General features: G+C 41.2%; 2 protein-coding genes across 2 annotated transcripts; one reads left to right on the forward strand and one right to left on the reverse strand.

Annotated features, from left to right (window-relative positions):
- Window positions 1–571: 571 nt before the first annotated feature.
- Window positions 572–4,729, forward strand: LOC141640715 (uncharacterized). Its single transcript, XM_074449399.1, has 3 exons — window positions 572–1,688; window positions 1,767–3,987; window positions 4,108–4,729. The coding sequence occupies exons 1-3, from the start codon at window positions 572–574 to the stop codon at window positions 4,727–4,729; spliced, it is 3,960 nt and encodes a 1,319-aa protein (XP_074305500.1).
- Window positions 4,730–5,634: 905 nt separating this feature from the next.
- On the reverse strand, window positions 5,635–7,091 carry LOC141642674 (vacuolar protein sorting-associated protein 28 homolog 1-like). The gene is made up of 2 exons (XM_074451538.1): window positions 6,959–7,091; window positions 5,635–6,632 (listed from the first exon to the last, which is right to left on the reverse strand). The coding sequence occupies exon 2, from the start codon at window positions 6,559–6,561 to the stop codon at window positions 5,929–5,931; it is 633 nt and encodes a 210-aa protein (XP_074307639.1). The 5' UTR covers window positions 6,562–6,632; window positions 6,959–7,091; the 3' UTR covers window positions 5,635–5,928.
- Between the last annotated feature and the right edge of the window lie 16,155 nt (window positions 7,092–23,246).

Consider the following 23,246-nt stretch of genomic DNA (forward strand, 5'->3'; position numbering starts at 1 on the left):
GACAGGTTTCTTTCAGGATGCTACAGATGACCCAAATGTCCTAATTAATAATCACGATGATTCTGAAGGAACGGAGACCATAAACCCTATCACTGGTGATCCGATTGAAGTTCCTCCCCGGGTGTCCTGTGATATTTTGTCTCAAGTAGCTTCTCGTAATGATATGCTGAATAATCCTTCTACCTTATCTGCTATCTTGGTCCTCCTGTCTTGGGAAGAGGAAAGAATATGCAACTTTTGTATCAAACTCTTAAGTCTTCTGGTATTCGGTCTCCTGAGGCACCTAAACGTCGTGCTTTTTCTGATCCCGGAGTTTCTACCTGCTTTTCTCCGGAGTTGTATAATTATGATGCAGATTATGATGTTCTAACCAACACAAGCAAGAAGGCTAGGTTTTTTAATTCGCTGGAGGTTGGTGACTCTTCAAGGATGGGGGAGGTGGTTTCCATCTTTCTATCACCAGTGATGACATGATAGTTTCCAGTTCTGATTCTGATAAATCAGAGGATGCAGCTGCTTTGGACAATGACGGTCTTGCGAGGATTGGCCATAATCAATCCTCTCCCACGTCATGAAGGCTATTGCTTGGAATTGTAGGGGTCTAAATAATCCGCTCGCCCCTACAATTGTTAAACTAAGAGCGTTGATTAGTAATGATAATAGTTATGACCTAGTTTTTATTTCAGAAACCAAATGTAATGTTTCTGTAGTTTCTTCTGTTTTCCGCCATTATGGCTTTCTTAATGCGGTGGGTGTAGATGCCCTAGATACCAAAGGTGGTTTATGGGTCGGATGGAGGTCTCCTTTTGACATTGAATGTATTGCTAAAAGCCCTAACTATGTAATTCTCAGGATTAATGAATGTAGTAGTAAGTTCTGGTACTTTTGCTGTGTGAATGGTGCGCCGGAAAAGGCTAACCGTATGGATGTCTGGTTGGATTTAGAGGAGCACATTAGCAGATTGGACTCCTACTTCGTTATGTTAGGAGATTTTAATCAAATCGAATTCAAAGAGGACAAAATTGGTGGCTCTTCAGGGACCCCCTTTGGTGCACAAGCTTTCTCTGAATGGATGGTTAGAAACTCTCTTATGGAACTTGCTTATAAAGGTCCAAAGTTTACTTGGTGCAATAATAGGAAGGGGAAGGCAAGAATTTATGAAAGATTGGATAAAGGTTTAGTTTCTTCAAATTGGCTACTTCATTTTCCTAATACTGGAATTAAGCACCTTCCTATTCAAGGATCTGATCATGCACCAATTATTATGGATACTGAATTTTTTGGTAAAGGTCGTAAAAGAAGCTTAAAAATGGAAGCTTGGTCATTCGCTTATACCGAATGCTTTGATCTTGTTAAGAAAGAATGGAGTATCACTGATAATGGATCGTTTTCATACAAGCTTATGAAGAAACTGAAACGTATTCGATTTACAATTATCAATTGGACTGTTAATAAACGAAAAGAATGGAATAAGCAATGGTCTGATTTTGATGAAATTCTAGGAAATGAGTTGGAAGATATCTTCAAAGGTAAAGACGAAATAAACTATGAATCTATTCATGAAAACTATTTGGACTTTAATAGAGTAGTTGCCTTATTTTGGAAGCAACGAGCAAAGAACAACTGGATAAGAGATGGGGATGCTTGCACAAAGTTTTTCTTCAATACTGTCATGACCAGACGAAATCGTAACTTTATTGCTGGGATAAAAAATTCTTAAGATGAATGGGAATTTGATGATAGTAATGTCCGTGGTCTTTTTTAAGACTACTTTAAGGATGTATATGGAGCAAATTTGGCTACTGAGTCCTTTGACTCTTTCTCTAATACTTCAGCAAGTTTATTTAGTAAGATATCATTCCGCTTGAACTATGATCAACAAGATACTTTATCTAAACCCTATACGAGGAAGGAGGTACGAAAGGCAGTTTTTCAACTTGGATCACTGAAATCTCCTGGCCCTGATGGTATTCCTGCTCTCTTTTATCAAAAATACCGGTACCATATTAAAAATGAGGTCACTGATGCGGTTTTATCTATGCTTACGAGTGGGCATATTTTGAAGACTTTCAATCATACGTCTATTGTTCTAATTCCGAAAATCAAAGGACCTGAGAAAGTAGAGCAATATCGGCCAATTAGTTTGTGTAATGTCGTCATGAAGATTGTGACCAAATGCATCTCCAATAGGTTGCGTCCAATTATGCCCTTTTTGGTAGGCGATTTTCAAAATGGATTTATTCCTGGACGAAATATCAGTGACAATGTCCTCATTTCACATGAGCTTTTTCAGCATATAACGAGGAAAACTAAAGGTAAGAAAGGTCTTTTAGCTCTAAAGATTGACATGAGTAAGGCTTATGATCGTCTAAGCTGGAATTTTATTCATAATACTCTTATCCATATGAATTTCCCACCGGCTATGGTCTCCTTAATTATGAATTGCATCACTACTGTTTCCTACGATATCATGATTAATGGGAGTGCTGGGAAGACTTTCAGACCTCGAACAGGCCTACGTCAAGGAGATCCTATCTCCCCATATATTTTTGCCCTATGCACGGAGGTTCTATCACAAATGCTACAGTCTGCTCAACGGAAGCAAGAATTACGTGGAATTAAATTATGTTTGTCGGCTCCTGCAGTTTCTCATCTGCTGTTTGCAGATGACTCTATCTTCTTTATTGAGGCGACCTCGCAATCTTGTCAAGCTCTCAAGAACATTCTTCGTTCTTACTGTCAGGCTTCTGGTCAACAAATTAATAAAGATAAGTCAGCTATTTCCTTTAGTCCTAATTGTACTCTTCGGATGACACGTTTATGCATGAAGATTCTGAACGTCTCTGGTAATAAGGCAATGGGTAAGTACTTGGGCTTACCCACTGATTTTGGTGCGAATAAAAAAGATATATTTGCACTACTTATTGAGAAGGTTCGCTCAAGAATTCTTAGCTGGAATAACAACTTCTTATCACCTGCTGGACGGTTAACTCTCATTTCCTCTGTATTATTTTCGCTGTCTATTTATTCTCTATCGGCTTTCAAAACGCCGGTAAGTGTGAATATAAAGATTGATTCTTTATTATCACATTTCTGGTGGAGTGGTACAAGTAATCGGAGTTGCCTTCATTGGTGTAGTAAGTTGTTCATTCACAGATCAAAGTCTAATGGAGGATTGGGTATTCGGAATATTGGATGTTTGAATCAAAGTCTCTTGGCTAAGGTGGGCTGGAGAATTCTTCATCAACCTACCAGCTTGATTGGGCGTACTTTAGGCTCTAAATATAGGTTGACTCCTACCAATATTATGGCTCCTTTGGGAATAAGGAATGCCTCCTTATCTTGGGGAGCAAGGGGAATACTGTGGGATATTGATTTGCTGCGTTCTTCCTTGTCCTGGGCTATAGGTTTTCCTTCCACTCTTGATGTTTGGCATGACAAATGGATAAGGGGCGCTTCACTTGGACAGCTCCTTCAGCTAAATGCATCTGATTTAGCTCAAAAGCCATCTATGAGTGTATGTCAATTGCAAAATGAATTTGGGGAGTGGAATATGGAATCTGTTCTCGCTGTCTGTGATCAGTCTGTTGCTCCTGCTATTTTGTCAATTACTTCACCAACTGAAGATACCCACGATAGTCTGTTCTGGACGGCCACCAGAAATGGCATTTACTCTGTTAAAACTGGCTATTCAATCGCTTTAAATAATCTCTGGTTGCAGAAAGCCTCAGATACTGACCTACACCGTATGGAGCCTTACGTCTACAATTTCTGTAAAACACGTCTATGGTCTCTTCCTGTCCATGAAAAATGGAAGCTTTTTCTCTGGAAAATTTTATCTAAAACCCTTCCTGTTGGAGAGGAAGGGATGAAGAGAAGTCTGGATTGGAACTACTCCTGCAGTCTTTGTTTGGATGATTCATGTCTGGAAACATTGACTCATCTCTTTCGTGACTGTTCCCTTTCGTCAAGAATTTGGGCTGCTTTGTTTCTGGGTATCCGTGAACAGATGGGGCACAACATTTCTATCCAGGCTTGGATTATTAACTAGATTAATTTCCTTTTCCAAAAATCTGATTATATTACAACTGTTCCTATTTTCATCAGTACACTTTGGCGTATTTGGTGCATTAGAAATAGTCATAAGTTCAATGGTGTTGCTCCTGATCTTGCTCTTTCTATGAACCAAATTATGGATGAAGCTTCTATGGTTACTTCCTGCATAAATCATCGCCTTCCTACCAAATTAAATTTGGACTTACTGACTTCTGATGACCTATCTGCATCTACAAATATTCGCAATTACTTTCCTGTTTTTCTCATTGGTCACACCCTTTGTTCGAATTATGTTCGCCTGAAGTGTGATGCTTCTTGGAAACAAGGGTTCAAGGCTGCAGCTGGCTGGCTTATTCAGTATGCCAATGGTGAAGTTTTTCGACAGGATTCGGCTAGGTTCTGGGCCTCTTCTCCTCTCCACGCTGAATCTATGGCTCTTCTTTATGCTATTAAAGATGCCATCAGTCATGGGTTTCAACACATTGATGCCACGACGGATTGTCTTCAGTTAGTTCTTCAAGTTACAGGGAATATGGACGTCTCTCACGATGCTAAGCTTATTATTCGCTCTATTATTAATTTAATTTCTACTACGCATTGTATCTCGATAAGTTATTGTCCTCGTCAGCTGAATAGGATTGCCCACTCCATTGCACGTTTTGCCATGGATTGAGGGATTCTATTATGTGCTTTCCTCTACAAAAAAAAAAAAAAAAAAAAAAAAAAAAAAAAAAAAAAAACAAATTGTCTTTCATTTAGTTCCTTTATAAAATTATTCCCTCGCCTCAAGCATTTGTTTGCATTTGATTAAAATACTTGAAAGAACAAAAAAAAGGCAAACAAATGATTGGAACCATTTGATTAAAATACTTGAAAGAACAAAAAAAAGCAAACAAATGATTGGAACCAAGGGAGTACAAAACTCATGTACAATATTAACGAGTTTATTTACAGAGTTACTCAGCTAGCTTTGATCCCAAGTAAAATTGCTGCGCTAACTTTGAACTGAGTAACTTTATAAATGATTTCAGCAACATCCATTCGGTTGTAGGTCTTTATTTCTGATCCTTGTACATGACGAATTATATCCGCTACAAATAATTAAAAAAATTAATAGGGAAAACTCTCTCCCTCCACATAAATATCAATCCCAACACCGCAGATCAAACGCAGTTCAACAGTACCCCAGTACTCCAGTTACCGGAGAAATTCTACGACTATAACAAGCTTCACAAATCACAATTCTAGTGTGAACAATTATTATTTTCAGCTAAAAGGCTGACTCACTTTGTAGCCAAACAAGGTTTTCTTCTAAGATATGGAAGAGACCAAATGCCATACAAGGGTAATGTTGTTATACAAGAAATAAGGTTACGTTTGTGCGGGAGAGTAAATAACATGTTGTTCCAATTGTGTCGTAAAATTGTGCCAAGAAGAGGGTACTTGGTCAGCTGATAGATGATGCGACTACATAAACAAATCCGTATTTTGTTCAAGGGGAGGTACGCCTAGCAGTTTTCCGTTAATAAGGGAGTAATGATCCGACCCAACAGTTTTCTACTGATAGAGTGATAGGATACCCCCACTAAAAATGCATAATCATATATTGAACTTAAAAAAATTTACCGTCACAGCGGAATTACAGGCTAGACCATAATTAGTAAGAAAGTGTGTTCAACGTGAGGTTAATAAGGGATACTAGCTACAAAAAAAAACGACATATTTCTTTCGCCTGGTATCATAAGACTCATAAGAAATAGAAGATGCATTTTGGCCATCCAATGAAGAAGGCAGCAACCAAGGGGCAATTATATACAAGAACCAAGCATGGAAAGTTGAGAAACATGAAATCGCAAGCTCATCCTGAAAGAACTAATTCCCGGCATGGGGCAAAGCTGCCATGAAAGAATTATACGAAGACTCCAAATCAAAGTGAAGCTGCCTCGCTTGCTGCTCAGTCAATTCATCAGAAGCTCCCATCTTGGATAACCGACCAATCCAATCTTTCATCTTTGTCTTCCCCTCAAAATCCGGAGGCAATATACTAAGCTTGTTCAACGAAGACGACAGGTCCGACAACAAGGGAAAAACTTGATCAACAGCAACCATATTCAATTTCAACGAATCCATAGCCGTGATAAAGTTCTGAACGCACTCCGCCACCACAGCTGCCGAGGCAGAGCTAGTTACCGAGGCAGTTGCCCTGTGTTCTACAGTAGCAGGCACCCCAGATACAAGCAATCTATTAATCGCAGCAGGGCAATCCATCTTATATACATCCGCAAATCTCTCAATACTAGGGACAGTGTCCTTCAATGTGGAAGATAGGGTTTTGAAATGGGCAATAAGTTTATGGCATTCGGTTTCGTAATTGGAAGGGGTGATTATATCCCTAATGTAAGCCTTTTCTAGCTTCTCAGTAGCCTTGATTATGGCATATAATTCTGCAAAATTCTCATACATTTCTCGTTCACGCTTGTCATTCCATAATTTTACTACTTCCATCTTGTTTTTTAGGGTTAGTTTTTTTAAAAGAACTGAGGGTAAAAATTGGAGAAGGGATGGGACACGCGCAGCTGAAGAATACAATCAAACACAAAAATAAAAGGTCAGACTAATATTATAATCAAAACCCATGAATAATTAACAAAAATTAATGCAATTACACAACATATTCACATAAACATGAACATGAAAGCATAATAAAGAGATTCATTTGGGGAAAAAGAAATTGAAGAAAACCCATGTGGATAAACCAAAAATAAGATGATAAAAGCACAAAATTAAGAGCCAAATCATAGTAAAAATAAAATAAAAGGGAAGAAGAAAAAAGAGGTAAGTAATGAAACAGAAGAGGAGAAAAAAGAGAAGAGAAATAGAAGAGGGAGTGAAATAGACTTACAAAAGGGAGAGAGGGTATTGTATTGTACTCTGTATATTTGTATTGTATTGGGAAAAGGGGAGAAGTTGTTAAGTTGATTAAGCAGCAGCAGGTGAAATAGAAATAGAGAAGATGGGTCGAGTACAGAGAGGTTGCGTATGCTATTCAACCTATTTTATATTTATATTATATGATTACATCATACTCCATAGAGCAAGTACGTCCTACTTTCATAGTCCCATGTCTCGAGGAATTCCGTCTGTTCTTTTTCAATTAAAATCTTGGACTCTCTTTTTTCTTTTAACAAATTCTCGTTTATGACGGTTATATCATTCATAATCTTATAATGGGTTAAATTAATTCTACTTATAGATAAAAATAAGTTATTAGTGATTTCCTAGATACTCCTACTCCTGTATTATCTACCTATGTCGGTAAGATACTTGACCTGTAACAAGTTTGTGACGAATATATCCCGTAAAAAAGGAGACTTATTGTTTTTATTTTATTTTTGGTTATAAGAAGTGGGGTCCAACCCAAAACAAAGAAACGGAAACAATTAAGACTTGTCGACCGCGACGATTCACAAATAGGATTATACATCCAGTTGTATGTAGAGCATTGTACAACCAAGGTATAAGAATCCGAGCTTATACGTATTTTTTGTTGAACTAATTCAAAGTTCATATTTTTAATATGTAATTGAATTAGTTCAGATACTTTCTAATAAAGCTCATATTCTTTAACATAAAGTTCGGATACTTTATTACAAAGTTCGGATTCTATACCGTACAATTGATACAACTGGTTGTATAATTCATGAATTGGGGACAATCCTCGGCCAAGCCACACCACCAATATCCTGCTACATTAACCGAATTAATTAAGTCGGTAAAATATTTGGTTCCCAGATGACCGTTTGTTGAGCTTGCTCTACCCCCGCATTCGCCAACCAATCTGCACAATTGTTAGCTTCTCTGTATAGATTTGTCTTTTTATTTTATTTTTGGTTTTTTAAGATTTGGTGATTTTTTATAGGATAAATCTTTTATTTGTAAAATTTCACTTTTCCAAATTTGGTGAAGAAATTGTATCCTTGAGCAATTATTAAATACTTGTATAATACTCCCCTCAATCTACATCAAAGGTAACAAATCTAACAATTGCTTTTGAGTGATCTTCGAGAGGATACTTTAACCGTATTTTTCTTCATATATACATGCTTCTTTTGTATAATAAATAAAATTTAATGTAACTTTTTCATAACAATTGTGTGTGTATGTGTATAAGTTCCATCTTTCAAAGTTCCATAATTTTAAGAAAAAATTACAAATAACCACCATGTATTTGCGTATTTTTACAAGTAATCACCATGTATTTCCGTTGATGAGTCCATTTTATATACACTTTAACCCCATAATTTAGCTCTATTTTACACGCTAATTTGCACTAATCTTAGTGTTATTGAGCTAATATTTCATTCTAGTTGTATTTGCATGGTTTGTCATATTTTGTAAGTATTTGAGCTTTTAGGAGCATAATTCTACATATTTTGCAAACACTAGAAGCAAGGCTAAATAGAAGAGCATGATGGACCAACCAAGAGATGTTGCATGGATTTGCATGGTAAAAGTTATGGACTAAAATGAAGAAATGCAAAACAAAGCCAAATAAAAGTCAAGCCCAAAATGCAAAGTCCACAAATGCTACTTAGGATGCTCAACTTAGTATGCTCTTTGGAAGGTCTTAATGTGCCTATTAACACATTCAACCGGAGATTAAAGAGGCATTTAGGAGTTGCATTGAGATTCCTCGAGCATTTAATCAATGAATTAAGAAAACAAACTCGGATAACCACGCCCTCGATCGGGGCTGGCAACCCCGATCGGTAGGGCTGAGCAAAACCGTATACCCGATGCGGTTTTGAAAACCGTATCGGGTATACGGTTTTTAAATTCACAATTTTGTCGATACGGATCCGACCCGGTTTAACCGTATACCCGGTTTTCGTATACCCGATTTTTTCGTATATCCGGTTTTCGTATACCCGGATACGGATTTCACTTGTTTGTTATTCAATTTATTGCATACGCGATAAAACAGGTACACCCTAACTTAAATTAATAATAGGTTACATATTAAAATAATCAAAATTTCAATATTCATTATACAAATGTATTAGGGAAAAAGAAAGTGGACAAGTTAAAGTGATTTTGGTTAAATTATTTAGTTTTTGTAAGATATTTTTGGTTTTTTTTATTTATTTTCAAAAACCGTATCAGAAACCAAATACCCGGATTCGTTTTTGGCCGACCCGGATACGATACGGTTTTTTGAAAACCGTATCGTGTATACGGAAATCCATATCGTATATACGGAAATACGTTTAATTGAAACCATATACCGTATCGTATCCGTATATTAAAAACGTTCCGTATATTTTTGCTCACCCCTACCGATCGGGGTTTACCCCCTCTTGAATTCTTACGTTATGCCCCTATTTTCTTATAAATAGATGTCTTAATCCGTCATTAGGGATATCTTCTTACATCTTATTTTACGTCTCTAACAGCCTTAAGCACAAAATTCTCTCTTAGTTTTCATCTTTATTTTTATTATTGTTAAGCTTTTAGTTGATGTTAAACATTTGGTTCTAATTTATTCAAGCATTTGGTTCTCCTTTGTTCTTCCTTGCAATTCAAGTTCTAATTCCTTATTTCGGTAATCTAATTATTCTTTATCTAGTTTACATTTCCATTTAGTTATCACATAATTTTATCATTAGTACTTTTATTATATCACATAGTTTAATCTTATATTTTATGTTTTATCATTTATTATCATTTCTGTAATCATGTTTTTTAGCATTTCATTCAACATAATTTATAATTTACAATTTAATATGAGTAGCTAAATTCCCTTAGTCTAGGGGCTAGGGAAGCCATGTAAAATCAAATATGTAAAATGATAAATTAGGTTGATATAATATTGTCTAATTGTTTATATCACATGTTTGCGCCACACTGTTTAATCTTTGGTTATTGGTCGTAATCGTAGATTAAGTTTATTAATTCATTCTATAAGTTGAGAGGTACGGAATCGGATTAGACTAAGCATGTGTAGTAGGACGACCTAGTCATAAACGAGAGTTTCTCTAGGACCTGGTCTATGGTTGACACTAATATCGTAAAGTGGGTGTCTCTAAGCCTAAACAATTGACAATGTTAATATACCGAGTTTAGCATGAACATATATTTACATTTGCATGTGTGACCCGACTCCCCTAGACTCCTTTTATCATATAGTTTACACCTTTATAATTTATATTTGCTAATCATCAAACCAACCAACAAACCAAACCAAACCAAACGTAATCGACCTTGATAGAAATCTTTCCATAGCATTTCATAACGCACTTCTCGTCTCCTTGTGTTCGACCCCTATTACTACATTAATTTGTGTCTAGGGTAATTATCTTTGCATAGGTGTGCGATAGCCTATCAAATTTTGGCGCTGTTGCCGGGGAGCATGGTTTTATTGCGTACTGATTTGTCGATTTTTATCGTGTTTTCTATTTGTCTTGAGGAACACTTGTTCCTTGAGACCGTTTTTGGAAAGAAGTGAAAGAAGCTGTTTCTCCCGTACAAGTTAAAAGTGCTAGAAAGTCTTACTTAGACGATCTAGAAGCTCTTGAAGAGGAGGAGGTTTCAAGTTCATCATCTCCACCACCACCACCATCTCCAACTAAAAAAATGGTGAAACTTTACGATCACTAAAAGCTCACCGCGACCATGCTTCCGGCCGGTATCACAACTACTCAAATTACCGCGCCGAAATTCGAGATCAAGCCAGCTTTCATTAGCCTTGTGGAGAGGAAGCAATTTGGGGGAAGTCTTTTGGAGGATCCCAATTTGCATGTGCAAAATTTTTGCGATTATTGCTTCATGATCCGACAAACCGGCGTCACCCAAGCCCAAATAAGGGAAATACTTTTTCCTTTCTCTTTGAAGGACAAGGCAAAGCTTTGGATCAAAAGCCTTGACCGCACCGCTATGGGAATCACAAATTGGGAGACATTGGTGTGGACAGCGGGCCGCCCACGGGGGCGCTTGGTGAGAAACGGGACAAGCGTTTGCATTTTGTATGGAGTCGCCACCAATTTTTATGGGAAATTGGAACCGTTCGAATACCTCGTGTCATGTCAAGACACAAAGTAAAGACATGAACACTAAGCAATCGTTACCCTTAGCATTCTATGTCTAGAATGACTCTCGCGGATGCCAATGAACACGGGTGCTCACGGAGATCTGGAGTAAGGGGTGAGGGTACGTATTAGGAAGCTCTTTTGATCGAACACCTAATCCCGCCCGCCTCGATAGCGGCCTCTACTAATGATTAGGGAAGTTATTCGTACTCGATATATCGTCGGCTATATGCATGTAATGCAACATCCATAGATTAAACCTAACATGTGAGAATTTATACTAAGTCGGTTGACACGTAATTAGCACACAATTGGGTCGAAGTTGGATTTAATGCTCATTTACATGTGAAAGCATACAAACAATAAAAGAAATACAATAACTATAAATTACAACGATGAAAATTACAATAATTACAATGGAATAGGCGATTTATGTCGAAAATACCGTTAAAACGGATGATTTGAGAAAAAGAGAAATAAAAGAATAAAATTAAATAAATTAACGAACATGAATTAGAAGGTGATAATACGGATATTAGTTAATTAATACGTAGCCTAATTAATTACGTCAAGGCAGAAAAGGAGTTCAGAGGCAGAACTCATCCTGGAACAGGCGCAGCAGGACTGCGTCTTTTGGAATAGGCGCAGCAGACGCTGCGTCTGTTCCTTGGCTCAGTTCTGGCTGTGAAGCCGTATTTGCAAGCCGTTAATGTTAATTGGTGATTTAATGATGGATTAAAATTATTTACTCGGATGAAAGTGATTAACAGGTTATTTAACATATGAATGGGTCATAAAACAGCAAAACATGAATGAGACGGATGCAAACGGATTAATTACATGACGGAATAATGATAGAAGTGATAAATATTAATGAGTCCTCTATTGAAATCAATTAACTAGTCTAAACATGATGATATATGACGAATATGCGAATAAACAGATGTAAAATATATCAAAGACGAATCCCAGAAACCCAATATGAACAAATTGAATCTCTACAACCCGGAATTGAATTTAATGACGAAAACCCGCAAATATGAATTACTTGGGATTTACGTCGGATTTATGATGAATAAAACATGAGAACAAATGATGAATCATATGATACAATATACATGTGAATTATCAGTGACGGTTATATCAAAGAATTAACGGACGAACAAATAACAAATAAAAAAAAAGCGAATTACAGAGGACGAGGAAGAAGAAAAGAAGCGAGAATCTGCTGGCGGCCTCACGAAGAGGCGCAGCAGGCTGCGCTCCTTCGAAAGGCGCAGCAGCGATTCTTTGCGTCTTTTCTCGACGTCTGTCTACTGGAAATCCGCAAAACAGAGTTTTAAAGCACGGTTTTAGAAATCGGTTCTAATGGTGTTCTCGACATAAATCTTACAATGGATGATCATAAATAAATAAATACAATAAATAAAGAGAATTATACACCCTCAGACTTACATGTTGACGAAACGAGATGAACTAAGATATCGATTAGTGAATGCTCGACGCGAATGCAAAGAGAGTGCCCTCGTAAGAGGAAAACGATTGATTAATTAAAGTTGATTGAGTGTAGTTGGTCAAATTGGTCGGTCATGCAACGGAGAGGCTGGTACCCGGAAAGATCCGAGCTTACGTGGTCGGAAGTCCAAGCACGTAGGCGCCAATTAGTAAGAACGAAGTCTAGAATGCAAAGGGAGAAGAGAAGGGCGGACACTCGCGTGAGAAATATGAGGAGCGAAGGCTCCTATTTATACTAATCACGTGAAGGGAATAGGGTTTCGGAGACTCTTTAGAAGTGAATCTCGGAAAGATATGAAAAAGATACGTAAATCATGCAAAGAAGGGCCCGGGAAAAGGCGCAGCAGCCACTGCGTCTCTTGGAAGAGGCGCAGCACCTGCTGCGTCTATTCCCAGGAGGTTTCCCTGCTGAAGAAAGATTTCCGCGTTTGAGTTATGGTAGGACGGAAATAATTCGATTATCTTATGAATATTACGGGATATTATTTGCCAAAAGATAAAATTTGTGAAATATGGAATAGAAACATCCGGAATATTCCAGAACATTCTGACTCGGGATTTAACAGTTATCAGAAATGGAGACGGTTTTTGACCGGACTCGAATGTACTCTAATTACTCGCCAAAACGACCGTATCAGGACGTAGATGACAACTAAGAGGTAGACATTAATATTTGAGCAAACACTTGACGATAATCTTACGAACTGTCACAAATCGCTCCGCGTATCAAACATGCGGCCCAATCATCACCGGGTGGTTTGCGGGAGGTGCAGAAATGAGGTATCTACAGAGCCCCCACTTTGACTGAGGCTTGGACAAGGCGAAAGTCAAAGTATAGCCATCAGGTCAATCGAAGATTACAACCTGACGACTATGGCGACGCGAGGCGGCTCAAGGGGTCGGAACCAAGGACCTGTCGTCGGGAACATTTTAGAGTCTGTCGACTATCGGGGAGGGTCGTTTAAAGTCCATTAGACTACGTAAGGAGGCTCGCCAGCCATAAGAAGAGACCATACCGAGATACCCCGGGTGAAGCGGGATCGAAGACGCTTCGGCAAAACTCTTTGGTCCGAAGATAACTTGGTGCTCGAAGGCATTAGGGTCTGAGGGAACTTTGGTCGAACTCGCGGGGAAACAAGAAATATTGAAAGCAGCAGGACGTCAGTAGAAACTGTTGGGGAATCCGCTTGCGTCGGTCTCAAGCGAACTTCTGGCAAAACTTAAGGTTGAATCTGCTTGCGTCGGTCTCAAACAAACTCTTGCTGGGGAATATTTTGACGACTAGGAACATCTTGATCGTCGTGGGAGAAATCTTGAGTGAGCGATCTTGCAAAAATACTACTGCGCTACTGGATATAATGATCTTGAGCAATACGCAAAATCTCTGCTGCGCGGGATAAAATGCGGGCCGGAACGAAAGAAAATCATCGAAACGGACCAAAAGAATATAACAGCGTTGAAGAAGAGGCGCACCAAAGATGGGCCCACGAATAATGAACTCATAACGAATTTTTGAAAATCCGTATGGAGGGAACACAAGGAAGAGGCGCAGCAAGAGCTGCGTCTCTTGGAAGAGGCGCAGCGCCTGCTGCGTCTTTTCCCCAATTTGGCTATTTCTGCGTAAAAACGCGAACTCAGAAGGATTGTGTTTCGTTATTTCGAAACATAATTCTTGCATTTCTCTCTCAAATCTTCACCATTTCTATCAAGGTTTGATTCAAAAGCTTGCTTTAAACATGACTAATCGAGGTACGTATCTTAATCTTGCATTAATCTCCTGCATTTGTCGAATTTTGAGCCGCGAGATTTAGGGTTTTCGACCCTTTTGATCGAAAATTTGGGGCTTTTCCCCCAAATGGATTTGCTTTGCCAAATTGATGCTAGAAATGGATAGTAGGTGATGTTAGGAACATAACCATGTGTTTGCTTCGAATTTTCATCGGGTTTTGAGCCTTTGAATGAATTTTGAGACGGTTTTCTGACTAGACCAGTAAATTGCTTCGAAAATAGCCTTAGGATTGCCCATTTGCGATGAAACTTGTTATTTGGGATCCTTGGATGATGGGTAAACTTTATACCATCTCGGAATTTTGGTTTGTGACAACTTTTTCAGGACACCTTTTAGGGCATAATCGCCGTTATAACGAAATGCTGCCGAATTTTCGACTCGAACCCGGAACTAGGCTTTGAACTGGACTTGACTTGACCCAATTTATCACATGAGTGATCGGGTTGGCGGGAATATGGCCAAAGATGGCCAGAAAGGGGGCGATTTCAGGGCCTTGAGGGCTCGAAAACCCCTTAACAAAGGCTTATCGTCGTATGACGCGGCCTGAATTTGCTTTAACGTTGCAGGTGATGAGGCTTCTACTTCTGGGAGAGCTCCCATGGAGATAGACGTTGTTACGGTTGAGGAGGCTTTAGAGCAGGCCTTCACCGCTGCGGTGATGGCTGCTGGAGACGAGACTCACGAGGAGGAGGCTGCCGAGGAGGAGGAGGCCCCGAGACGGGCTAACGTCGGGCGAGGAGGTCGACAGCTGAGAGGAGCTCCTGCGTGGGCTGAGACCTGGGAGCGTAGGCACCTTGTGTGGGCTGCAGAGGGTCACCTGTCCTATAGGACGGTGAAGAGCTTGGTAAATAAGAATTCACTACTCATTACCTATTCCCTTTCATTCTTTTTGTCCAAAGTTCTTTCGAATTTCATTCAAAACTAAAGATAGCTTTGTTTCAAATCATAATAGGAGGCCGGGAACATCAGGTCATTCTCGGGTTACACGACAGCGATGGAGCACTACGAGCGGCTGTCGGCGGAGGAGAGGGCCATGATCGAGCGTGGAGCGTTCGGTCCTCTGGTTCAGGTCTGGAGGGATATCGTGAAGAGGAAGTTGCGGGCCAACCTTAGCCTGGTCCGCGCTTTCTTGGATCGATTCTGGGATACGACTTCCACGTTTCACCTATCTTTCGGTGAGGTGGGAGTTACCGGAGGATTACGGCATGATTTCTCGTGGTGTCCGCCGTGTGGGACCGAGGAGATGGTGTGGCCGGAGAGCGCCATGAGGGCGGATTCGGCCGAGGCGAGGAGATTGATCGGGTGGAACTTATCGCCGAAGGTGTTGCGATCGGGTTTGGTACCCGCACCTACGTCCGAGACTACTTTGCGGGGAAGACCCCGGGCCGGTGACGATCGATGGGAGGGAGACAGCTCCTCCTCCTGTACAACTGGTGAGCAGAGGGCTCGTCCGTGGCTTTGGCGGTTCTGTCTTCGATTTACCTCGGAGACAAGGGCGAGAGGCTATCGACGAAGCTTCTTCCCTTTCTTTCGACCCGAGTTCCCTAGGGCGCTGGGACCGGGTCTTCTGGTTTTGCGGTCCTCATCCGCTTTATGAGGGCCATGGTTCGTCCGGAGTTGATGGAGAAGGGGACTTCTCCCGGCGCTGTCGGACCTGGACTACTGTTGGAGGTATGAACCTTCCTTTTTCAGATCAAAGCAAGTTCCTTTCTTTATCAAATCACGAAAGATCGTCAATGATTATTCTGTTTTACAGGCGTGGGTGTACTCTTACTTCCCGAGTCTCGCGCCCAAGAGGACGGAGCCGCTGGAGAGGGCTTATCCCGTTGTGAGGGATTGGGTCATGTGCCGGACGAAGAGCAAGCGTTCTTCTCACAATGTCTACCGGCGGGACGTGAACGCTCTTCAGCTGAGCAACGTGAGTATCCCATTTGTATTTATTCATACTTCTTGTACTTTGCTTTTAATTGATCATAGGAATGACCTTTGCCTTTATATTGTCGCAGTGGGTGCCCAGACCTTGGGCGGAGTACGCTAGAGCGCCTCCTTTTGTCGCTGAGGTCCTTCGACCTAGGAGCCCGAGTAGGCTGCTGTTGTGGACGTCGATGGGTCCTGTGTGGTATCTGGGCGAGCGGTTGGCTCGTCAGTGCTCTCGGGACGCGTTGACGGTTCCCATCGATCCTCCCAGGACGATGTTTAGGGAGCCTTCTGAGGCTGAGAGGGAGGCGGACTTGGCTGGTGCCAGTGGCGACGACCTTCTTCTGCCTGGCGAGGACTACTCGGCGTTCCTTTACGGGAGGTTGGCGTACTGGCCGGTAGTGGTGAGTATCTTTTACTTTCGTTTGATTTGATTTTAGCGGATTTGCGACGAAAGATCGTCAGTTAACGAGAGCTATTTGTCTTTGCAGGAGGTTGAGGCGGCGGGCATCGAGCCTCAAGAGTACCCCGAGACCCTTGAGTACACTGACGCGACCGGGAGGACGACGATCTCCGAGTTGCGTGACTTTAACGTAGCTGTGACGGATGTTGGCCTAGACGACTGGCAGCATCTGATTCGGAGGGTAAGCTTCCTGTTTATATAACTTTTGTGTAAGAACACATTTGATTGAACTTGTTCAATTTGCTGAGAATTTCTTTTGAAAATGCAGGTTGCGCCATCCCGGTTCGTGGCACTATGGAGGGTGGCCAACCGGCTGCGAGCTACTGCCATCGAGGCACTCGTCGGTGGTCGAGGTCGTCAGGTATGAACCTCATTTGATTTCTTTTGATTTTTGGTTTTTTTTTATTTTTGATCTTGCTTGAATTGATTGACATGAGCCAATTTCTTGTTTACAGGGTGACCGCGAGCTGGAGCGAGAGTTGGCCCAGTCTCGGGAGGAGACGGCTCGCTTGTTGAGGGAGCTCGAGTTTCGGGATGCCGAGAATGCCGTTCTTGCGGCAAGAGTTGCCGAGTTGGAGGGCGCCCAGCAGTAGTTTTGTGTAGTTTTGTAGATTTGTACATTTTGGACATTTGATTTTGAACATATTTTGGACTTTGTTTGGGGCGCAAGCCCCCAGTTTGCTTGTACATTTGTATATATGATGGCCTGAGTGCCCTTGCTGCTGGGTTGTGTTGCTTGTACCTGCAGGTTAGTTCTTGAACAGGTTTGGTAGACAACGGTTTACGCCGTCATGCTGCCGAAATTTACATGGAAATCACACCAAAACATACATTTTATGCACATATGGTCTTAATTAGCGCAAAAATGAGACTCAAAAGGACACAAAAATGCAAAAAATTTGCCGGAAATGACCGGACGGTAGGGAGGGTTACCCCCTAAAAAAAAAGAAAAAAGAGAAATCTACAAGTGTAGAAATGAAAATGTTGAAATTCGTTAAAAATGAAAACAAAAGAAAATTATTTCCTAAAAATGAAATTTACTTCCTAAAAATGAAAAAAAAATGAAATTTATTTCCTAAGAATAAATAAATGAATTAAAATAATAATAAAAAGAAGAATTAAGTACGATGAAAATGGCGAAGGTGTCGACGTCGCCTCGAAATGCGTGCCCGCGAATTTAGGAAACTTGAAACATGGTAAACTGCTCGTATTTACCAAAATAAAATCCCGTAGGAATAGGAAATTATTCGTTATAGAATTAGGAAAGATACAAACGCGGAAATCGCAGAAAGTGAGCCTGGGGAAGAGCGCGCAGCATGAGCGCGTCCTTTGAATAGCGCAAGAGGCGCTGCGCCTGTTCCCAAGCCGGTCTTTTCTGGCGGATTTTTGGAAACAGCAATTAGTATAAATAGAAGCGTCGATGAAGCTTTAGATCATATAATTCTTCCGTCTCTTCTTCGTCTATCCACATAAAAACTCCCAAAATAAATTTTCAAGAGAAAATTGTCATCATGAATACTTTGGAGATCCGCTTGAAGGAATGGACTAATGAATTCTCGAATATTGAGAAGCACGAGATGGGTGCTCATAACCTTGGGTCTCTATTGAGTTTGAAACTCATTAAGGTTGTAAAACCGTTCTTGGATGCTTGCCTTGACTATTGGGACCCAAATTATCATGTTTTCGCGTTCCCGGTGGTGATATTTGTCCTTTTAGGAAGAAATTGCTGCTATTGGTGGGTGGGACCCCGAGCATTTACCTGCCATTCCTTCCACTTCACAAGGGTATAAGAGCAAATTCAGAGACCTGCTCGGATTGACTAGACTTGAGGTGGATCGCTTAGTTACCCCGAAAGGCGTGAGAATGCTGGACTTTGTAGACCGATTCATTAACAGGGCCGACCCTACTGTTTCCTATGTTGCCAGGAGGAGGGCATTTGGCTTTTGTTTGCTGCATGTGTATGTCTTCCACGGACACGTTGATGAAGATTTGCGAGGTGATCCCCGTCTTTTGGGTCTTATCGAGCAAATGGAGCTGCGCAGGAGCCCAGCTTGTTTATGCTTAGGGGAGATTATCTTGGGTTTGGATAATAGGAAATCCAACCACGATCTGCCACTTTTGGGGAGTCCCGTTATCTTACAGGTAAAAGACACCCCTTTTTTTTCTTTTCTTTCTCTTCGTTTTTTTTTTCTTTTTTTTTCTTTTTTCTTTCTTTTTTTTTCTTTTTTCTTTCTTTTGTTTTGGTGTCTAATACCTGCTTTTGGTAGGTTTGGCTTATGGAACGGCTCCGACTGCTCGAGCCCCTAGTTCATGCACTTTCCTATCATTCCCGTATGATTGCGATGAGGACGCGGTTGTACATGGTGGACTTCACCCGGGTCTGTGACTATTGGAAGAACAAGCTGAAGAACGATGATGGCCCGCTGATTAGGTGGGTCGTACCGTGGTGGCACCTCAAGTCTGTCATTGGAGTATCTTCTTTGGATCCCACTAGGTCTGTGCGCATTCCGGGATTGGAGTTCATGGTATGCATCTTTCCGGAAAGATTGATGAGGCAAGTTGGGCTGAAGCAGACTATCCCGAGGCTTGATACCGTTCCGCAGACTGCTGTAGCGCTTACCACCGAGAGCCGAATAGAGTGGGCCATTAAATGGGCCCAAAGAAACATATGGTTCTTGAGCTTCTCCGCCAATGCTTTGTGGGTGTCGGATTCCTATCTGAGGTGGAGAAAGGCTGCAACTTCGGAAGAACGCGAAAGACTGAGGAAACGCGAGCCTGTTGACTACAAGGTGCACGAAGGAGAGAAAGAGAAGGAGAAGCATCGACGAGAAGGAGAAGAAGAAGCTGGATTTCAGTCATTCATCCTTGAAGAAATCAAAGACTACTCTGTTGCGGAAATGGTGGTTGGCAAGAATGGAAGAGTCAGGCTTCGAGAAAGACCGTTGGTGATTAGGTCTGAAGTGGTGCAAGAGCGTCCGGCTCGAGGTCGTGACAAGAAATATGACAAGAATGACAAGGGCAAGGGGAAGATGGAGGAATAGCCCGAGTCCTTATTTATTATTTGATTATTATTATTATTGTTGTAATAAAAAGGAGGGATTTTTAGAATCCTAGCCTATTCTATTTTTATTATGTAACGTACTATTATTATTAGAAAGCGAATGGAATAAAAAAAGGTTAAATGGTTATGAAACCGTTGTGATTTTCTTTTATTATTCTTGTCGAATTTCAAATGCAATGCAAATGTCCTTCTATTTACATTTTAGATATAATGGGTTGAATCCCGTGAAGGATTGCCTACGTATTCACTTTAAAAAAGCGAAATCAAACCCTTGCGCGTAGTTCGAGTAAATGTAAAAGAATAATTGTTCGAAGCAAGAGCTTGTAATGAACATAGAAAATAAGCATGAGCTTTTGCTTGTTCTCAAGGTGCGAATTTAGTTTATTTGATGATATGAGGATGACAATCTTGTCAAAATGCAAGAGCATAGTGACACTAGCTTATTTCAGCCCGGCCAGGGGCCGTTTATTTAGTGCCACAAGAGCGACACATGGGTTTACGCGAGGCGCGTGTGTGGTCCTATTCTAGGCATAGTATCGTTTCAATTGGTCAAGGTTTGTGGGATTTGAAAACTCATTCCCATCTAGGTCTGTGATTCTAACCGCACCCCCTGGGAGTATGGATTTGACTAGATATGGTCCGACCCAATTAGGTTTGAATTTTCCCCTTGGGTCGACAGGTAAAAGAGCTCTAACCGATTTGAGTACTAAGTCTCCTTCTTTGATGTTTCTTGGCCTAACCCTTTTGTTGAAAGCTCGTTTGATACGGGCTTGATATGTTTGGACATTGTGTAAGGCGCGTAGCCTACGTTCATCCAGGAGGATGAGTTCTTCATATCTATCCCTCTTCCAATCGGCTTCAGGGATTTGACTTTCGAGTAGAATACGTAAGGATGGTATTTCTAGCTCGACTGGTTGTACGGCTTCCATGCCGTAGGTCAAATAGAAAGGAGTAGCCCCAGTGGGCGTTCTAACAGATGTACGGTACCCCCACAAAGCAAAGGGTATCTTGCTTGGCCAATCTCTATAGTTGTCAGTCATTTTCTTGAGAATTGTGACAACGTTCTTGTTTGCCGCTTCTACTGCGCCGTTAGTCTGTGGTCTATAGGGCGAAGAGTGGTGATGATTAATCTTATATTTGGCTAGCAATTGCTCGGTTTCGGCTTGGAAGTGTGACCCATTATCGCTGATGATCTCATGTGGGCAACCATATCGACAGATGATGTTGTTTTGTATGAATTTGGCCACATTTTTAGCCGTAAGACTAGTGTAGGAAGCCGCTTCTACCCACTTGGTGAAATAGTCGATTGCTACTAGAATGAAACAGTGACCTCCTGTTCCGGCTGGGGTTATTTTCCCGATTATGTCAATTCCCCATGCAGAGAATGGCCAAGGAGATGTCATCGTGTATAGCAACGAAGGAGGGACATGTTTTACATTCCCGAAGATTTGGCAATTGTGGCAATGTCTCACGTATTGATGCAATCGGATTCCATTGTGGTCCAATAAAACCCTAAGCGTGTGATTTTCTTTGCCATCATGGGCCCACTCATGTGAGGACCGCATTCTCCGTCGTGGACTTCTTCCATCACCTTTCGTGCCTGTGAATGATCGAGGCAACGTAGGACTACACCAAGAGGTGTTCTTTTGTATAATTCTCCTTGCATCAGAATGTATTGGGAAGCTAATAGGCGTATAGCACGTTGTCCCCTTTTGTCCATATCTGGTGGATAGGTACCATTAAGCTTGAAATTCAGGATTGCTTGGAACCAGGGTTCCTGTGCGATTTCCTCTTCATCGGTGATTTGATGGACATAAGTCGGCTCTGACCGTCGTTCGATACACAAGGGCATGTCTACCATGTGATCTGGCATATATATTAGAGATGCAAGTTTCGCAAGAGCGTCTGCAAATTGATTTTCCTCCCGAGGTAGGTGTAGGTATGTTACGTGATCAAAGAATTGAGCGACTTGGTCTATCCTAGCCTGATAGGGTGCGAGGCTTTCGCTTCGGATTTTCCAGGATCCTGTAACTTGGTTGATGATCAGCGATGAATCCCCATGTACTCGGAGGTTTTTGATACCTAAGCTTACTGCCGCTTGTAGCCCAATGAGACAAGCTTCGTATTCTGCGGCGTTGTTTGTCACCTCGAAGTCGAGTTTGACAGCAATCGGTGTATGCTCACCTTCAGGAGAAATGAGCAACACTCCTATTCCAAATCCTCTTAAGTTTGATGCTCCGTCAAAGTATAGGTCCCAGGAGTCTATGTCTGTTTGAAGTATATCCTCGTCGGGAAATGACCAAGTATCTATGGTTTGTGCGTCGTTGATAGGATTTTCTGCGAAGAATTCGGCGACGGCGAGACCTTTTATGACTTTCAGTGGAACATATTTGAGGTCGAATTCTGAGAGCATCAGAGTCCATCTTGCCAGACGTCCGTTGAGGACGGGTTTCTCGAAGAGGTATTTGACTGGATCCATTTTGGAGTATATCTTGACGGAGTAGCTAAGCATGTAGTGACGTAGCTTCTTCGTTGCCCACACAAGAGCGAGGCATGTCTTTTCGAGTTGCGAGTATTTGCACTCATACTCCAAAAACTTCTTACTTAGATAGTAAATAGCTCTTTCTTCGCTTCCTACAGTTTGAGCTAGCATGGCACCCATGGCGGTTTCAGTTACTGTGAGATATAAACCAAGAGGTTGATCTCGTTACGGTGGCATGAGCACTGGTGGTTTAGCCAATATCTCCTTGATTCGGTCAAACGCCTTTTGACAATCATCATCCCATATGGTGTGGTCTGTTTTCTTGAGTTTCTTGAAGATAGGCTCACAAATCATCGTGAGTTTCGATATGAATCGACTTATGTACTGTACTTTTCCCAGGAATCCTCTGACTTCTTTTTCTGTTTGGGGTTGTGGCATTTCGATCAGAGCTTTGATTTTTGAGGGATCTATTTCTATACCGCGTTGGCTAACGACATATCCCAGGAGTTTTCCGGATGTTACCCCGAATGTGCATTTCTGAGGATTGTGTCTCATGTTGTACTTTCGTAGCCTCGCGAAGAACTTGCGAAGGTTTGCAATATGTCCCTCTCTTTCCTTGGATTTGACGATCATGTCATCTACATATACCTCAACTTCTTTGTGCATCATGTCATGTAGGAGTGTAGTTGCGGTGCGTTGGTATGTAGCTCCGGCGTTAATCAATCCGAATGGCATTCTTTGTATATCAATATGTTCCCCATTGGGTGACGAATGCGGTCTTGTGCATATCTTCCATGGCCATCTTGATTTGGTTATAACCCGCATATCCATCCATGAAGGATAGTAATGCGTGGTCTGCAGTATTGTCCACCAATATG

Source organism: Silene latifolia, chromosome 2 (genome assembly GCF_048544455.1).
Source record: "Silene latifolia isolate original U9 population chromosome 2, ASM4854445v1, whole genome shotgun sequence".
In the NCBI taxonomy this organism is placed as follows: domain Eukaryota; kingdom Viridiplantae; phylum Streptophyta; class Magnoliopsida; order Caryophyllales; family Caryophyllaceae; genus Silene; species Silene latifolia.

Bases quoted from the DNA above. Each gene is read 5' to 3' on its own strand.
- LOC141640715 (XM_074449399.1), top strand. From the start codon at position 572: ATGAAGGCTATTGCTTGGAATTGTAGGGGTCTAAATAATCCGCTCGCC. The intron at 1,689-1,766 runs GTAACTTTATTG...GTCTTTTTTAAG, and splicing joins TGTCATGACCAGACGAAATC to ACTACTTTAAGGATGTATAT. The intron at 3,988-4,107 runs GTTTCTGGGTAT...TATTTTCATCAG, and splicing joins TCAAGAATTTGGGCTGCTTT to TACACTTTGGCGTATTTGGT.
- LOC141642674 (XM_074451538.1), bottom strand. From the start codon at position 6,561: ATGGAAGTAGTAAAATTATGGAATGACAAGCGTGAACGAGAAATGTAT.